This window comes from Aythya marila (genome assembly GCF_965140915.1).
Source record: "Aythya marila genome assembly, chromosome: 8".
NCBI lineage: Eukaryota > Metazoa > Chordata > Aves > Anseriformes > Anatidae > Aythya > Aythya marila.
In genome coordinates this window covers 4,082,009-4,097,284 of record NC_139049.1, presented here as the reverse complement: position 1 = coordinate 4,097,284, position 15,276 = coordinate 4,082,009, and the positions used below count along the sequence as shown (strand labels likewise).

General features: G+C 39.3%; 2 protein-coding genes across 3 annotated transcripts in view; one reads left to right on the top strand and one right to left on the bottom strand.

Annotated features, from left to right (window-relative positions):
- Positions 1–6,302, bottom strand: part of SLC30A7 (solute carrier family 30 member 7) — a 29,915-nt gene extending 23,613 nt beyond the window's left edge. The window contains exons 1-3 of the mRNA XM_082766604.1: positions 6,165–6,302; positions 5,972–6,073; positions 547–660 (exon numbers count right to left, since the gene is read on the bottom strand). Coding sequence (XP_082622730.1) covers positions 547–660; positions 5,972–6,073; positions 6,165–6,244 — 296 coding nt within the window. The 5' untranslated portion in view covers positions 6,245–6,302. The remainder of the gene's footprint in view (positions 1–546; positions 661–5,971; positions 6,074–6,164) is intronic.
- Positions 6,303–6,397: 95 nt separating this feature from the next.
- Positions 6,398–13,818, top strand: EXTL2 (exostosin like glycosyltransferase 2). 2 transcript variants are annotated; one of them, XR_014318024.1, is made up of 6 exons: positions 6,398–6,588; positions 7,677–7,750; positions 8,905–9,332; positions 9,870–9,970; positions 10,750–10,820; positions 11,452–11,511. XR_014318024.1 is itself a non-coding variant. In XM_082766007.1 (5 exons), the coding sequence occupies exons 2-5, from the start codon at positions 7,746–7,748 to the stop codon at positions 11,941–11,943; spliced, it is 996 nt and encodes a 331-aa protein (XP_082622133.1). In that variant the 5' UTR covers positions 6,398–6,588; positions 7,677–7,745; the 3' UTR covers positions 11,944–13,818. The 2 variants fall into 2 exon arrangements, 1 of the variants encoding a protein (XP_082622133.1); XM_082766007.1 differs by lacking the exon at positions 9,870–9,970 and having other exon boundaries at positions 11,452–13,818.
- The last annotated feature ends 1,458 nt before the right edge of the window (positions 13,819–15,276 follow it).

Below are 15,276 nucleotides of genomic sequence, written 5' to 3'. Positions count from 1 at the left end.
CAAGTTCCCTTGACACAGAACCACTGCAGCAACTATATCCACGAAGGGCAGTGTGGGCTGACATTCCTCAGCCTAGAGGACAGCACAGCTGTTCCTGGCAGCTGTTAAGGGCAGCCACAGCCCTGGCAGAAACCTGCTGAATGCTGCTGGTTCTGCAAGGCAGAGTTTATAATTTCAGTTTATAATCTCCAGGATCCCCTGTAATGTACCTCACTGCACCATGCAGGCAAACCCATGCTGTAGGTCATGATACACCGGTGCTGTACACGTGGCAAAGCACGGAAGCTTTTTGCTGCCTAACCTGTTTGCACTAGTATTGTTGCAGAGCTCTTAGAAGTGAAACGTGCTCGCCAAAAGCAACACCTCTACATTTTTTCCTGTTTTAGGAAGGTGTCCATATTAAAGGTTTAAATAACTCACCCTAAAAAGCACGTTTTCAATATAACTTTTTCTTGTTCTGCAAAAAGAGGTTTTGTGTATACAGTGAAAAATTCCCACCTAGGTATTTACTGAAGTACATTAGAGTAACAGCTTGAAGTCTCTTACCCATATGAGAAAGCATCATTTGACCTCCACTTCGAAATAACAGAAGCTGCTAATCCAGCCAATAGAGCAGTGCAGTCAAAAAACATATGAAAAGAATCTGATATTAAACCTAAACTGGAAAAGAACAGAAAAAACAAGTTATGCTGGGTATGAGAAAAAGAGAACATTCAGTCTTTTGACTAGCAGAATACTCAGTCAGCCTCAGGCACGGCTCTGCTAGCACAAGGCAGAAACCCCCACCAGATGGCCATCGAAAGTCTGCTGCCAGAGCTGCTTCTGTCAGCCTCGTGAAGGTGCTTTGCAGGACTGCTTAGAGAAAAATCCTCCTAGCATCTGATGTCGGGGTGAGCGGTGTGGGAGGGTGTTCTGCTGACACAAACCAAAGCCCCTGCAGTAGACACACTCACAAATAACAAATATTTTGGAATTCTGTTTATCAATACCAAGTAATGGCAGCCATGGTGGACAAGCCAGGTTCATCCATTTTCTCTGACAGAATTCCCCCACAAGGCACACAGCATTACTGTAACATAAAAAAAACTTTAAGTCTACCAAAGAACTCAACTTCTACTTTTTACCACCTCAAATTAGAAAACAGTTAAGAAAAAATCAATTTATGTTGCCTGCTTTCTGAAGATCTTGATCTATTTCACCCAGTCACAAAGCATTTTTCAACTCTTCCAGCAAATATTTATGATCTGTATGAAACTATTATAGAGTTTTGAATCACCTACTACATATATACACACAAGACTTATTTTCTTGATGCAAGTTCCCTTTGTCACAGCTCTACTGGTTGTACTTCCTGACAAAAGTTTCATAACTAGAAAGATGCTGTTAATCAGAACTGTTGCCATGGATATACCCACGGACTTCAGATATTCAGACCACAATAAAGATTTCAAAAGAAATCAACGCGATGTCTCAGCAAAGCCTCAACCTAAACAACAGAAGTTTTGAATTAGAAGAAAATTTTCAAATAAATGCAGCTCATTAATGCTATTAATGATACAAATCCTTACAGCTGCCAGAAATACATGCCTTCAGTGCGTGGACAGTTCTCAGAATAGAAATTCACTTACATAGTGTGACCAAATATTTTTATATATATATATTATATCAATATATATATATATATTGATATATATATATTAACATCAGGGACAAAACAGAAAGCAGTCTGTTTTTCAAGTTGCATTAAAGATCTGGTATATCCTGGAGAGCTTGGTCTAATAGCTGATATAGAATATAGAAGAGTTTACCAAGAATTTAACTAGCATTAAATAAGTGCCAATTTCAAAATGCTCCATAAGATGAAGAGTTTCTGAGAATGATTATTTCCATTCATTTTGCTCTTGTAACAAGTCTGTTGATTCTCCAGTTAGCTTTTCAGGGTAGCTATGACATTTAGGTGCTTAGTACCTTCTCTAGGTAAAATCTTAATTTCTGAAAATTGATGTGCTATCTTTTCAATTCTTTAGCTTTAATCCCCATCCACAGAAAAAGTTTAAGTCCATTTTTCTCTTTCAAGAAGGAAAACTAAAAAGAAAACACCACCATGACTGAGCTATTTTGACTAAAAGATTCACTTCACCTCCCAAATTCATCTGGTCAATGGGTAACAACAGGCAATTAGCTGCTAAGGATCATCCCTAGTATGGACCAGAACCACCATAAGGTGTTTCTGCTATAAGCCAAAAAGTCTGACTGGAGATATATCCACACTGACACGAAGGATAGACCACCAGCACAGCACATGGCTGAGATGTGCTATTTCAGCAAGTGTACAGAAGAAGGTAAGGTTCCTCCTCAGTGACCATATAAGCAAATTTGGTAGCAAAGTGCACACATACAAGCTGTATTTAAATACTGGCCCCATATAAGTTTATAAAAGTAGTTTTTTACACATAGTCAAAAAAATGGGTTTAAAGATTTTGCTGTTGAGTATATATTATATATATATTATATGCAGTGTATGTGTAAGTTAACAGGAACTTTTCTGGTGAAGACCACCATTAACACCATTTACAAAAGCAATATTCCCAAATGCATTTTCCAATGTGATACTTTGGAAGAGTTTTCACACACACAGATAATTTTAATGTCTACAGCCAAAAAAAAAAAAAAAAAAAAAAAAAAAAAAAAAAGATTCAGCCATGATAAACATTTGTAAAATTGAGCAATGTATGCCTGTGACAAAATAATTTAGGCCTGTAAAGACTGAGATCTTCTATTTATAATTTTAGTTCACAGTCTTGGAATTTTTGACAATAGTGAAGTCTACTTCAGCACAGCAGTTTTCCCCTCTGGCATCTTATTTCAGAGCTAATGCTTTATCAGATACAAAGTGCTAAGAATTTTCCTTTGATGTTCATTCACACTGCAGCAACTTGACACTTCCTACAATTAGGGCAGGCTGAAAAACAGAGTTCCAGTACACATTCTACAGATCATATTCTCTTTTGCCTGAAATAAAAGAACTGCAACAAGTATTTTCCTTAAGTTCTTTTGACTGCTACATACCTGCTTCATGTTTACATCCATTTATGTAACACTATCAATGAGATTTGAGTTACTCCTACCGACTAAGCAACAGTAATCTTCATGGAAAGTTTGTTTTCCATTTTTTAAACTTTAAAGAATGACACTACCAAAGCATATTTTTAACTTATGAATGTATTTGTACCTAGCAACCACAAGCTGGTTATTGATGGTTCCCTCCAAGTATGAAATTAATTTACTGAGTTTGCTACAGGTGTCTGCTTCTTCATTTTGTAAAGTTTAATGATAGCAATCATTTGCTCTTTTTGCTGGTGATCACCATACCTAACTGGAAGCAGTTAGACTGGAATGTGTCTGCACTGAAATCAAAGCAAACAACTACCTGTTCCAGCTGCGCTTTCAGGTAAATGCATTCAAGTTAATTTCAGTTCAAAAGTGATACAATGGTGTTAAGATAATGATGAGCCACAGCTTGTAAACCTTACCCATCCTTATATCCTTCCCTTATCAGCTGCAAGGTTTTGACCAGAAGATAAACATTTTGTTCTAGAAGCTGAAGGAAGCAGAGGCTGAAAGACCACTTGTTAAATGGTTTAGTTTAATGGCCAGTGCAGAGTTAAAATTTTGTGTGACTAACTCAGAAGTTTAGCATGCTGCTTTACCCTACAAAGGTCAAAGCAACTTATGAATTAAGTCAGTAGTTGTATCACTGTATGTTGTATATAAACAGGATTTGAAACTGCAAACAACAGTTGTCAAACTGGACTGAATTACCGATCATGAACAGGCTGTGCAAGTAGGCCTCAGTTTGCAGTGATTACGAAATGGCTTTTTTGTACAGTCCCTCAGGAAAGAGAAACGTCTAAGGACTAACTGCTACTGAAACAAAGACAAAACCACATCAGCTCTATAGCCAGAAACCATACAGCATAAGATCATGGCAATGCACTCAAACCTGCAAGAAGACCACAGGTGCAACACCAGCACAGCTGAGCCGCTTTCAGGACTGAAACTAACATCTCCGAGTGCACAGAGCCACGTGTATTTATCACCATGGGTCAGGACAGACTGTGTCTGCGACACATTTCACTACACGGCATAGACACACTCAGTATTCGAGGTACAGCAATAAATGAGTCAGCTGCACAAAAGACAGGAAACTTGGTAAGAGTTATTTTAGTAATCTAGCAATCTGATTGCATCTGAGATTTCTTTTAACGACCTGTGAATTAAAGAGACAAAAAAGTGGGTGTGAAGTGAAGGTAAACAAGTGATCCAGTTAAGCAGTAGTAACACGGGGATGTATGCAAAACTTCCACTAGCAGCGGAACACGTCAACCAGAGCATGATCTAGCAGAATCCCTGTAGTCACACATACCGTGTCTAAGAGAGGACACTTCCACAGTTGATTTAGTAGCACAAATGCATGTGCAGTAAATATTTTAAAACAGTAGCAGACTTCACTTCAACTAACTTTAAGTTCTCATCTAGGAAAATCCGTTCTGTTGTCTGTCCTTCAAGAACATCAACATTCCAGACTATTTGTAAGAGGCTCATATAACTTAGAACCTGGTTTTGTGATTTAAGAAACAACTCAGCAACTCGGTAAACAAAACCTAAGAAGAATATAAGAAATAATCAAGAAGAAAAATGAAGACTGAAGTATTTTAGAACTTAACAACAATTTTGGGGGCTGAAATCATAGATTTTATTTTGAAATATGAAAAGCCCAGTCAAAGAACTCCTGGCAACCTACTTACATTTGAATGGATAAAGGCGTATTTTTCAGAATCACGATCAAACAGAAAATCCATTGCCTATGGAAGCCAAGGGAAGAATCATCTGAACAATCACAGCAGTTTTTTGCAGTCTTACCGTCTCTGTCTCATTGACGTCGTTAAGGACACTAGTGAGAACAGAATTCAAGATCACCTTCACCATGCTTCCAACAGCATCATGCACCCAAGACAGGTGCACTGGAATAAAGAGCTGCTCCAAGATGATACTGAAACCCCCTAGGTCTACACCTGAACCATTTAGAAAAAAAATCTTCCCATCTCCTGAACTATTCAGAAAAATACTCTTACTCAGACTACGCATACAATAGTCCACACACAATTTGCAGAAGTGAACCAACAAAGTCAAACTTAAGTACATCTGAGACAGTCTGCAGAGTGCCAAGAGAGTCTGTGCTCCAGACAGCGCTGGGTTCTCACTAGCATTACAGTAGCTGTTACTGTAAACAGTGTTAAGGACCTGATTGAACAATTTGAGAGAATTAGACAAGTATGGTAAGTAGTAGGATGCAACTGTTTCCAAACAGACATTGCTCATTAGGACTCTTAATCAAGCATCTGAGTAATCTGTGCCCATACTACAGCTTTTGATAAGGATCTCTGGTTCCACGCACAAGGACAAATTGCTGGGCTTAAGACATTCCCATGGCAGTCAACTGACGTGCGTATGGACTTGTAAATGCCACCATAGAGTAACACCTCTGTCGAGAACAAAGCACGTGATGAAGATGCCACGTTACCTGTTCTCTACCTGTAACGCCGCACGGCAGTTCCTTCACATGCCCCATTTATGTTTTAATACAAGTTTTTTCAGCAGCAGTTTAACCCGGTCCCTCCATCTTTTACACCTCTGCGGATGCACATGTCACTTTTCTATACCTGCAGGCTTTCGTTCTCGTTTCTCAAAGCCGGGACAGTCGGCGCGGTGCCGGTTATGCCACCCAGCACTTACACGCTGCCATCCCCAGACGAAGGATCCCTGTGGCAAGCGGTCAGAGCCGCTGACAGGAGCCTGCGGAGCCGCCGCATCCCGCCGGGGGCCCTGGCGGAGCGGAGCCGAGCCCAGGCCCGGCCCGGCCGGCAGCAGACGTGGCAGCCCCAGCCCCCCCCCACCCCCAGGGCGGTACCTGTTGCTCCAGATGCCGTAGAGCAGCTCCACGAAGGCGAAGGAGAGGTTGAGGCAGAGGAAGAAGAAGAGGTTGCGGGAGGTCCTGTCGGCCAGGATGGACCTGCGCGGGGACACGCGGCGCGTCACGGCGGGGGCCTCGGCCACAGCCCCGGCCTCGCCCCCCCCCCCTCTCCAACCCTCCCGGCCCTCACCTGAACCAGCCCGACGCCTTCCGCAGCAGGTTGAGGCGCGGCGGCTTGTACTCGTCGTCCTTGATGGAGAGGGGCAGCATGGTGCGGGGCGGCGCGGGGCGGGCACGGGACGGGCACGGCGCGGCCGGGAGGGGGCCGGGAGGGGGCCGGCGGGGCCCGGCAGCGCGGCGCAGCGCTCCCCGCCCCTCCCCTGCCCTCCCCAGCCCCACTTCCGGCCCCAGCGCGCCTGCGCACCCCGCGCGCTGCCGGGGCTGGCGCCGCGGCCCGGGCCCTGCGGCGGGGCCTGGCGGGACGCAGCCGGGGGGGGCCCGGCCCCCTGTGTCCGGGTCAGTTCTGTCTGACGGCAGGGGTGAAGCGCCGCGCCTCGGCTCACGGTTCTCATTTCCCTCAGTCTGGGCTTGAAGAGGGGCTCGCTGCAGGCGGGGTATGTTTGCGGGCAGCGTCGCGCTGCAGTTTCATAACTTGGTTGGTAAAAGTGTAACGACTTCTAGCTGTAAGGGCTGCGTGTGAGGCGTTCAAGTGGTGTAACAGCATCGCCACAGCCTGCGGTGTGTAAGGATGCGATGAAACGCAGGTTTCAGTGCTGGGATAAACAACGCGTAAATTTCAACCTTAATCGTGCTTTTAAATTTTTACTGATTAATTGTCATAGTGGAATTGGTGAGTGCTGTCACATCTGGGTTGCAGCTGGGGGAAGAGCAGTTGAGGCTCACCCTTATATGAGGCTCACCTTTACGAAATCACAGATGACCAAGCAGATACGGCCAAGATATGTTGGAGCTAAGAAGTGCTGAGCAGCTCCTGCTGCTCGTCCATCCTCTTTACCAATCAGGCATGACCTGAAACGAAGCAACCAAAACCAGTGATTAATTTCTGGAAACAGCTTCAGTGACTTCGCTAGCATCACAAAATAAGTCAGGGATAAAACTGGAACTCAGACTTACACAGCTTGCTTAGGCTACTGTCCTGCATCTTCTGCATGCTTCCTTTTCGTGCTTACACTTGAATTTGCCTTCCCTTCTCTACCTGACAGACCAGGTAGTTCAAAAACACCAGATGTGCCTCTGATGCAATTGGTAAGCTGTGTAAAGGAAAGTTTGAAGGGGATGAGCCTGAAAAGATCTGTTAGCAGGACTACTTGCTTGACTATGGTAGCCAAATGGTGCATTTTAGTGGTGATTGGTAAACTTTGTAATGGACTGTGAGGTTCTGGAGACCTGCTTGCATCTCTGTCTGACCCTAAGGACAGAATACAGAGATGTTGCCATAGTGGGGGAGGAGTGCTGTGTTTTCTTTCTAAGCAATTGGTTTAATATAATAATTTGTTCCTGGAGATTTCATTGAAAGGCAGAGATAATTACTCAGCTGAGCAATAGCAAAAGGGATTGGATAATTGCCAAGAATGTGCACATAAATTGGTAATCAACAGGAATGTTAATTTACAGAAAGATGGTGGTAGCATGTGGGCTAACTGTTGATCTTCAGTTATAGACTCCTTTTACTCTCCATCAGATTCAAGGATCACAAACGACTGTCCTTCTGTAAAAACAACAGGGGAGGAAACAATCTTACCTGGCAACAATGAGGTAAGTTGAAGGGTTTTCTAGACTACGTAATTTATATTCGTATTTTCAAGCACAATATATGAGCTTTGGGGGGGTGGGAAAAATCAAAACTTCTGTGAAAAAACAGTCAGTCTGTCAAAAATTTTAATTGATGTGACTGTCCTGGATCATTCAATTTAACTGGAGTTTCCAGCTGAAAGCCTGGAACATACTAATGGAGTAACACCTGATACTTGTAGTTGAATAACTACTTAGCAGTAAGCTCAGATTCTTTATCTTTTATCCAATGCATACCCCTCTTGCTAGCAGAGAGAAGGAACAGATGTGGATCACGCATCATTTGAGGTGCAGCCCATGGAATGCAGTGATCGGTAGATCTCACTGACATTACAGTTTATAAAGGTCTGGAGAATTGGGAATACTGCTTAAGAGGTGAAAATCAGGGCTGCCTTTGTAGGAGCTGCTTTGTAAGAGCTCCCACTTAGTTCCAGAAGCAGGAGGATCCAGAAACCCCTGCCTTAAATTAGGCTGACCCCCACACCCCAACCCTGCAGTTAGCTAACACACAGCACCTAGCCTCTGACACCTCCAGTTTCTGCTGGATTCTGGATTTCAGAACAGCTGCTTCTGATGTTCCCACATCCCTACACTGCTTCATCTGGCATGGTTCTTTTGCCCTAACTGTATGACAGCTTCAGTTAGTATCATCAGAACCGTATTTTCTACAGTCTGTGTACTTGAGGAGGCACCTTCTCGCCCTTTTGTTTCACAACTAAGGCAAGGCTCCTGCAGTGCTGGAAGTACAAATCTGTTTTCTAATTTCACCTGGATGAGTTTGGTGTGTAAATGTTCACTCAGAAACACTGTACTGAGAAAATAAGAGATGGTAACAATATAAAGAATTAACCGAAGTTAATTTTTGGAAAATGAGGAAATTCAGAGTTAACCCAAAAAATCAGAGGTGAAAAGCACGTCAACGTCAGAAACCGGGTACCAGAAATATCTGCCGTGATAGCTGAAATTAATTGCCTCAGGTCTTAAAATCCTCCTTACATATTCACTTGTTTATTTACTTAAACAAAAGTTTATTTAATGTTATGGGAGTTTTGCGCAAGCAAGGGAGGTAGCTGTACATGGGATTAATAACTTTTCCTTTCCTGTTACTTGTTTTAAAGGTGTTTGCACTTCTGTAAACTTCCAGGACGAGTTATGGGCATCCGCCTACTACGCTTCACTTCTGTGGTGATCATTGTCTTGCTTCTTGTGGCGGGTGCTTTAACAGCTTTGCTTCCCAATATCAAAGATGACAAAATGCCCAATTTGCGGAGGGAACCAAAAGCCCAGAGTCAGCCTACCTTGGATTCGTTTACTCTTATTATGCAGACATACAATAGAACTGACTTACTGCTAAAGCTTTTAAATCATTACCAAGCCATCCCCCATTTGCATAAAGTGATTGTTGTGTGGAACAACATTGGTGAGAAAGTACCAGAGGAAATGTGGAATTCCTTGGGTCCTCATCCTGTCCCTGTTGTCTTTAAAGTTCAAGCTGTAAATCGTATGAGGAACAGACTCCAGAATTTCCCCGAGCTGGAAACAAAAGGTAATCAGCAGTTCATATTACTACCACTATTTTCATACTCAAAATCTGTATTCTGAAGAGAGATGGTTTGAGTTACACTATGTAATGAATCCATGGAACTGTTGGGCCACTTAACGCAATGTAGGTAATAGGGAAGGAACCTGTATTATACTATTAGATGCCCATCACCACCAGAAGCAGCAGGCTAGAAGTTGACAATTAAGAGTAAGAAGAATAAAAAAAGATGTCAAATGCATTTCATAGGCCTTTGCAACTTCGTTCTCCATTTGCTTTGTCTAGCAAACATAGGGAGTTCACTGAAATTCATAGTGCACATATTTGTGGAGTCTCTGCATTAATTTGGTCTTAAGCTATCTGATAAGACTTGATTTAATTCATGATTTTAAGACAAAGTTCTCAAGCATGTTCTGCTCTTTAGAGAAACTCCCCTCCCTAACTGTCCAGCTTTCTATCTCAAGTACTCATATCTCAAGTACTCATACTTTTTAATAATATTTTCCCAAGTCCTTGGCTATTCATCTAAATATTCTTCCTAAGCTCTTTCCAGGAGAAGCACAACAATAAGTCCTGTTTGTTTCAAGTGGAAAAAAAACACAAATGTTGCATTACAGACCTGATCTTACTCATGATTAGTAAAGGTAATTCTGTTTACTGCCCCCTTACTAACATGCCTTGCTACTCAAACCATGAATTACAGGCAGACACTAGAAATTTCAGCTTCCCCAGCGTGTGTGTTTGTTTGTTTGTTTTACTGTGATAGGATTGTGCTGAATGTAAAAATAGCAGCCTTAATGCATCTGGAGTTCTAGTATAATTTTTCATTATTTTCTGATAATGAAATTTTCTGATAATTTTCTTTTCCATTTTCTGATAGCCTTTTGCCTAAAATTTAAGGCAAAGATTTCTCGATCATAGTTAATTGCGTTGGCATCATTCAATATGATTTATTAGGCTTGCTTACTCAAACTTGGAAGCAGTGAGGAGATGGGTAAAATTTCACACTGAAGAATGGTATAAGGCATTTTAAGTATATGAGATTTAATTCTTTTTAGTTGTATTTTACACAAGGTTAGTAGAATCTGAAGTTGCATTGTGAAACACTCCCAAGTTTTCCAACAACGATCTGTCCAGCTGTACTACAGATTATCAGAGGTTCCTGAATTCTGTTGTAGGATGGCAAATACTCTAAAATTTAGGTTTTCATCCAGTTATTACAGAGCTGCAGCCTTGCTTCAGCTTTGAAATCTAAGTATGTTTTCAGAATTTGCTTTCAAGGAGTTACGATACAGGTCTGCAACTTAGCTAAATGGTTGTAGAAGGTTCACAGCTAACTTGTCAAATTCTGTACTGCATACTGTGCCCATGTATTTTAATCCTTTGCTAAGTTAAAAATTTGTTGTTTTTTTCCTTCCTTCAGCTGTTTTAATGATGGATGACGATACACTAGTCAGTGCTCATGACCTTGCTTTTGCCTTTTCTGTTTGGCAGGTAATGTTTTGCTCCTTGGCAGGCAGTATTTATGAGTTACTAATGAGACTAATGGTTTTAATTAGAGTAATACTATATCACAGTGTTCTACCATTGTTTTTCTAGCTGTAAAATTAGATTTTAAAAGAATTGAAACATTGAGTAATAGAAATTGCCAAACTGTTCCTCAATATTAGTTATACCTGTAGTTTGTAACTTTCAGATTTTTAACTCTTCTTGTACATGAACACAGAAGTTGCCGATTGCTGAATTTATTTAAATTGTTAGTAGGCTGCAAAACAAAAAAAAAAGAGAGGCTTTGGTTTTTCTGTATATCTAAGAGATTGTCTGTAAAATTTGATTTTGTGCCAAATTTACAGCTGCAAATTGAGAACAGATGTTTGTTAGCGATATGTGATATGGAATGAGGCATATTGGGTTAAGTTTGCAAAACTGTATTTAAGCACAGCATTTCTGTAGATCAAAGGAGCATATGCCAACAGCTGTGTTCGCTGTATTTACTGGCAGTAATCTTATGCTCCTCTCATTAAAAAAAAGAAAAAGCATAAGTTTTTGTGAAAGATGTATAACATTTTTATCTCACAGTGTCGCCTTCATTTTAATTTTTTTTTAATTTCTTTTTTACTTTCAGCAATTTCCAGAGCATATAGTGGGATTTGTTCCTAGAAAGCACATTTCTACTCCTTCAGGTGTGTACAGTTACGGCAGCTTTGAATTGCAGAACCCTGGATTTGGAAATGGAGATCAATATTCTATGGTTCTTATTGGTGCAGCATTTTTTCATAGTGGGTATTTAGAAGACTTTCAAAGACAGCCAGAAGCTGTTTATGCCTTAATAGATGAAACTCAAAATTGTGATGATATTGCCATGAATTTTCTGGTAGCAAGGCATACAGGGAAGCCTTCGGGAGTGTTTGTGAAGCCTGTTGATATAAGAAATTTAGAAAAAGACACTAACAGCGGCTACTCCGGAATGTGGCACCGAGCAGAGCATTTGTTACAGAGATCTTACTGTGTAAATAAACTGGTAAATATTTATGATGGCATGCCTTTAAAATACTCTAATATCATGATTTCTCAGTTTGGTTTTCCTAACTATGCCAATCACAAAAATAAAATGTAAGCCAATGAATTTAAGGGGTTAGATGTTAAATAATCCTCAGTGAATTGTACTGAATGGAAGGAGAGAAGATGTAATTACTGCATCTTGGCCGTCCTTAATTGTAGCCTCCAAATTTTTTCCATACAGCTTTTAATTTTTATTTTTTTGTCCCCCTTTCTTATTAACCACCCAAGGAAATTTTTTGAGAAAACTTCAAAAATAAATAATAATGTTCAGTTATAATAAAATTATCCTCTTTCCATCACCTAAAAAGCATTTACAATTAGGCCAGTTCTCCAGAAACATGCAGACAAAAATGCACTCCTACCCTTAATGTTCATGATTTATTTATTTTTTTAATATATGTATCTAGTCAAATGAGGTTTAGGAATATTTTTGATAGTTACATGTTTAGATGCTTCCTTTCCCTTTCCTCCTCCTCCAAACAGTTCCCAGTGAAACTATAGAAGGGCTGCAGCAAACGGCTGGCAAGGCTCCTGTACAAAATCCTTTCGAACGTTGTATATAAGCTATTACTCTGTATTCTGAGATGTTTCTGAAGCTGCTATGAAAGCAAACCAGAAAAAGAGTACCCCACCTTAATCTGAGATAGTCCTAAAACCATTGCCTACAATAACTGCTCCTGCTGAGATAGTGGAAAAATGGTCTCTGTGATATGGCTTTTTTTCCTATTAATAATTTGCATAGAGTTGCTGAAATACTGCAAACAGTTGAAAGGTAAAACCTAGCTGTAAGAAATGTACAAAAACATGAATAAATAAAATACAAAAATTATATATGCAGGGAAGCAAAAGAAAACAATGAGATTGTCTTATTAATACTCTCTTGAGGACTTAGTTTTTTGTTACATTGCATGTGCATTGTTACAAAAATGTTCCCAAGAAAATTCTCACTTAAAAAAAAATAATAATATTTACAGTTCTTGATGAGAGGAAGCTGTTCTACATTTATTCCAGAGTGTACATTTTATAATAGTACAGGTCTGCTTTTTTTTTTTTTTTTTTTAACTACTATTTCAAGTGAATGTTTACTCTTTGGTTCCTTTCATCTCTGTTTTTGGTAGCTCCAGCAACCGAATTAAAATGTACAATGAGTGGGTAAAACACTATAAAAAAAAAAGTGTTCTAAAGTACAGTGATGTGGCAGGGATGAACTGTTACCGGTCTCTGAATTATGTGGCCTCAGGCAAGAAACAGCTATTATTAATAGCTTTTGTTATATTGGGACTCTAGTTTTGGAAATATTATGTTAACATAGGACAAACCTGTTTTCAGTTAGCTGCTCAGCTGAACAAAAGCAATGTTTGAAAAATGTAACAAGTTCTTTACAGCTGATTCTGAACACAGAGTCTGGGTTTCTTTGGGAGGAGCAGCGGACTCTTGTCTTGTTCTGTCTGTCAAAGGATTTGTTTTATGGTCAGTGAAGTCTTCCTAGTATTTTTTGTAAGTTTTAAGGGGTGAAATCTTAATATGGCAATGTAAAATCTGTTTAATTTTCTTGTAATAGTGAAAAGTAAACTTTAATTACTGTGCTGTAGTGAGAAGTAGTATCCAAATAGATCTATGACCTTTCCAGAAATGCAACTTTCATAGAGGTAACTTACTGCATTTCATTTACTTAATTGTTCATCTGTAATTTCTGTTCTGTGCAGTATTAACTGAAATTGTGAAGTGTCACAGATACTGTTTACCTTACTCTTAAAATGTAAAGTGAACTGTCAACTGAGCCAAATCTTAATATTGGGTTCTTTGTTGGGAAGAAGGGGTTGGTTTAGAGCTTTTTTATTTTTAGCTCTTTATCAGTGAAGGAATTAATCGAACAAGCTTTTATTATACTTGTAAATTTAATTTGTACCATTGTCAAATAAAAAATATAAACAGATTTGTTATGTATTTGTTTTTGCATTATTGACCAAGTTTTCATTGTTAAATGTCTAAAGTAAGCTCACAGTTTCAATACAGATGAGCAGTACCAATTCTTTTAAAATACCCTAGGTATTTGTTGACGCATACTTTCACTTAATTTAGGTAAAGTTCACATAAAGGGGTAAAAAAGACATAATAAAACCAGAGCAGTAAGCAGTTAGTCTTAAAAAAGCAAATTCAAAGATTGGACTTCAAGTTTAGCCGTAATTCATTTTGTTAGGAACCAAAGGGGTTTTGTTTTTAACTTGTTTGTTGGTAGCTACAAATAATGCGTTTGTCCTTCGATGGTTATAAAAGTGCCTTGGAAGTCTTTGCTCAAATATATTACTGAACATTTAATTTATATTCTAACAAAATAATTTGTATTTGATAAGTTCTTCTAGGAGATTACCTAGATGTCACTTGGAAATATCTTGGAGTCTAAACAGATTCATCACCATCTCTGAATTTTCTGTAGAAATTTGTGTTTATGCAATATAGATTTTTTTTTTTAAAATGGCGTCTTAAGATACATATTTAAGAAATACTTGTAAAAAAAACATTTTTAATTTAAGGAGAAGTTGTTTTCTTAAAATTACATTTTTAAAACAGGATATAGTCCTAAAATTATATGAGAGGACTACAAAAAAATTGCTGCTTTACCTACAGTTAAAATAAAGGCCACAAGATGTCACTGTCACCTTGATACTTTATATCAAACATTAAAGATAGTAATTGGAATAATTATAATAAGAAAAAAATGACATGAAAACATTCTGAAAGTATGTTAAAAGGTGTAAGCCTACTGTAAAAGCTATGAAAGAATGCTGGAACTGAAAAAAAAAAAAAAAAAACAAAAAACAACGTGGAGGTTATTTAGTATATTTTTATAGGAGGAAGAGAAAGATTAAGTATTTGCTATGCTTAGGGTTCTAGCTAACTGCCACTAATGAAAAGCTTGTATGCAGCCAAAACATTTGTTATCTTGCCAAAGAGTATGTAAGCCTGCAAACAATTTTTGAGAGGCGGGCTTCAGTTTCCAGTCATGTATGCATTCTAGATATACTAACCTAGCTAGGTATGTTTACAAGGAACAGGCTTAAGCATAAACTATCTAGGGATTCTAGATACTGGGAATGTAGCTTGTTAAACAGCTCCATCTTTGCTTCTGTTGCCCAAGATACCTTAGTTAAAGCTAACTTGAGACTGCTCATGCATATTCCCCTCATGTGGCATGCACCTAGAAATGTGTGTAGAAATTGGCCTGTAATGAAAGTTTGAGTAAAAATAATCTGTGGTTTTGGATATATTGCCCCACAGAGAATTTCTACTCCAAGACATTGCTTGTAAATAAAGAATTGAGTATTTGTTTTAATTACAGGTAAAAAATACAAGAGAAAGCCGTATAGAACAACATAGATGAACACAT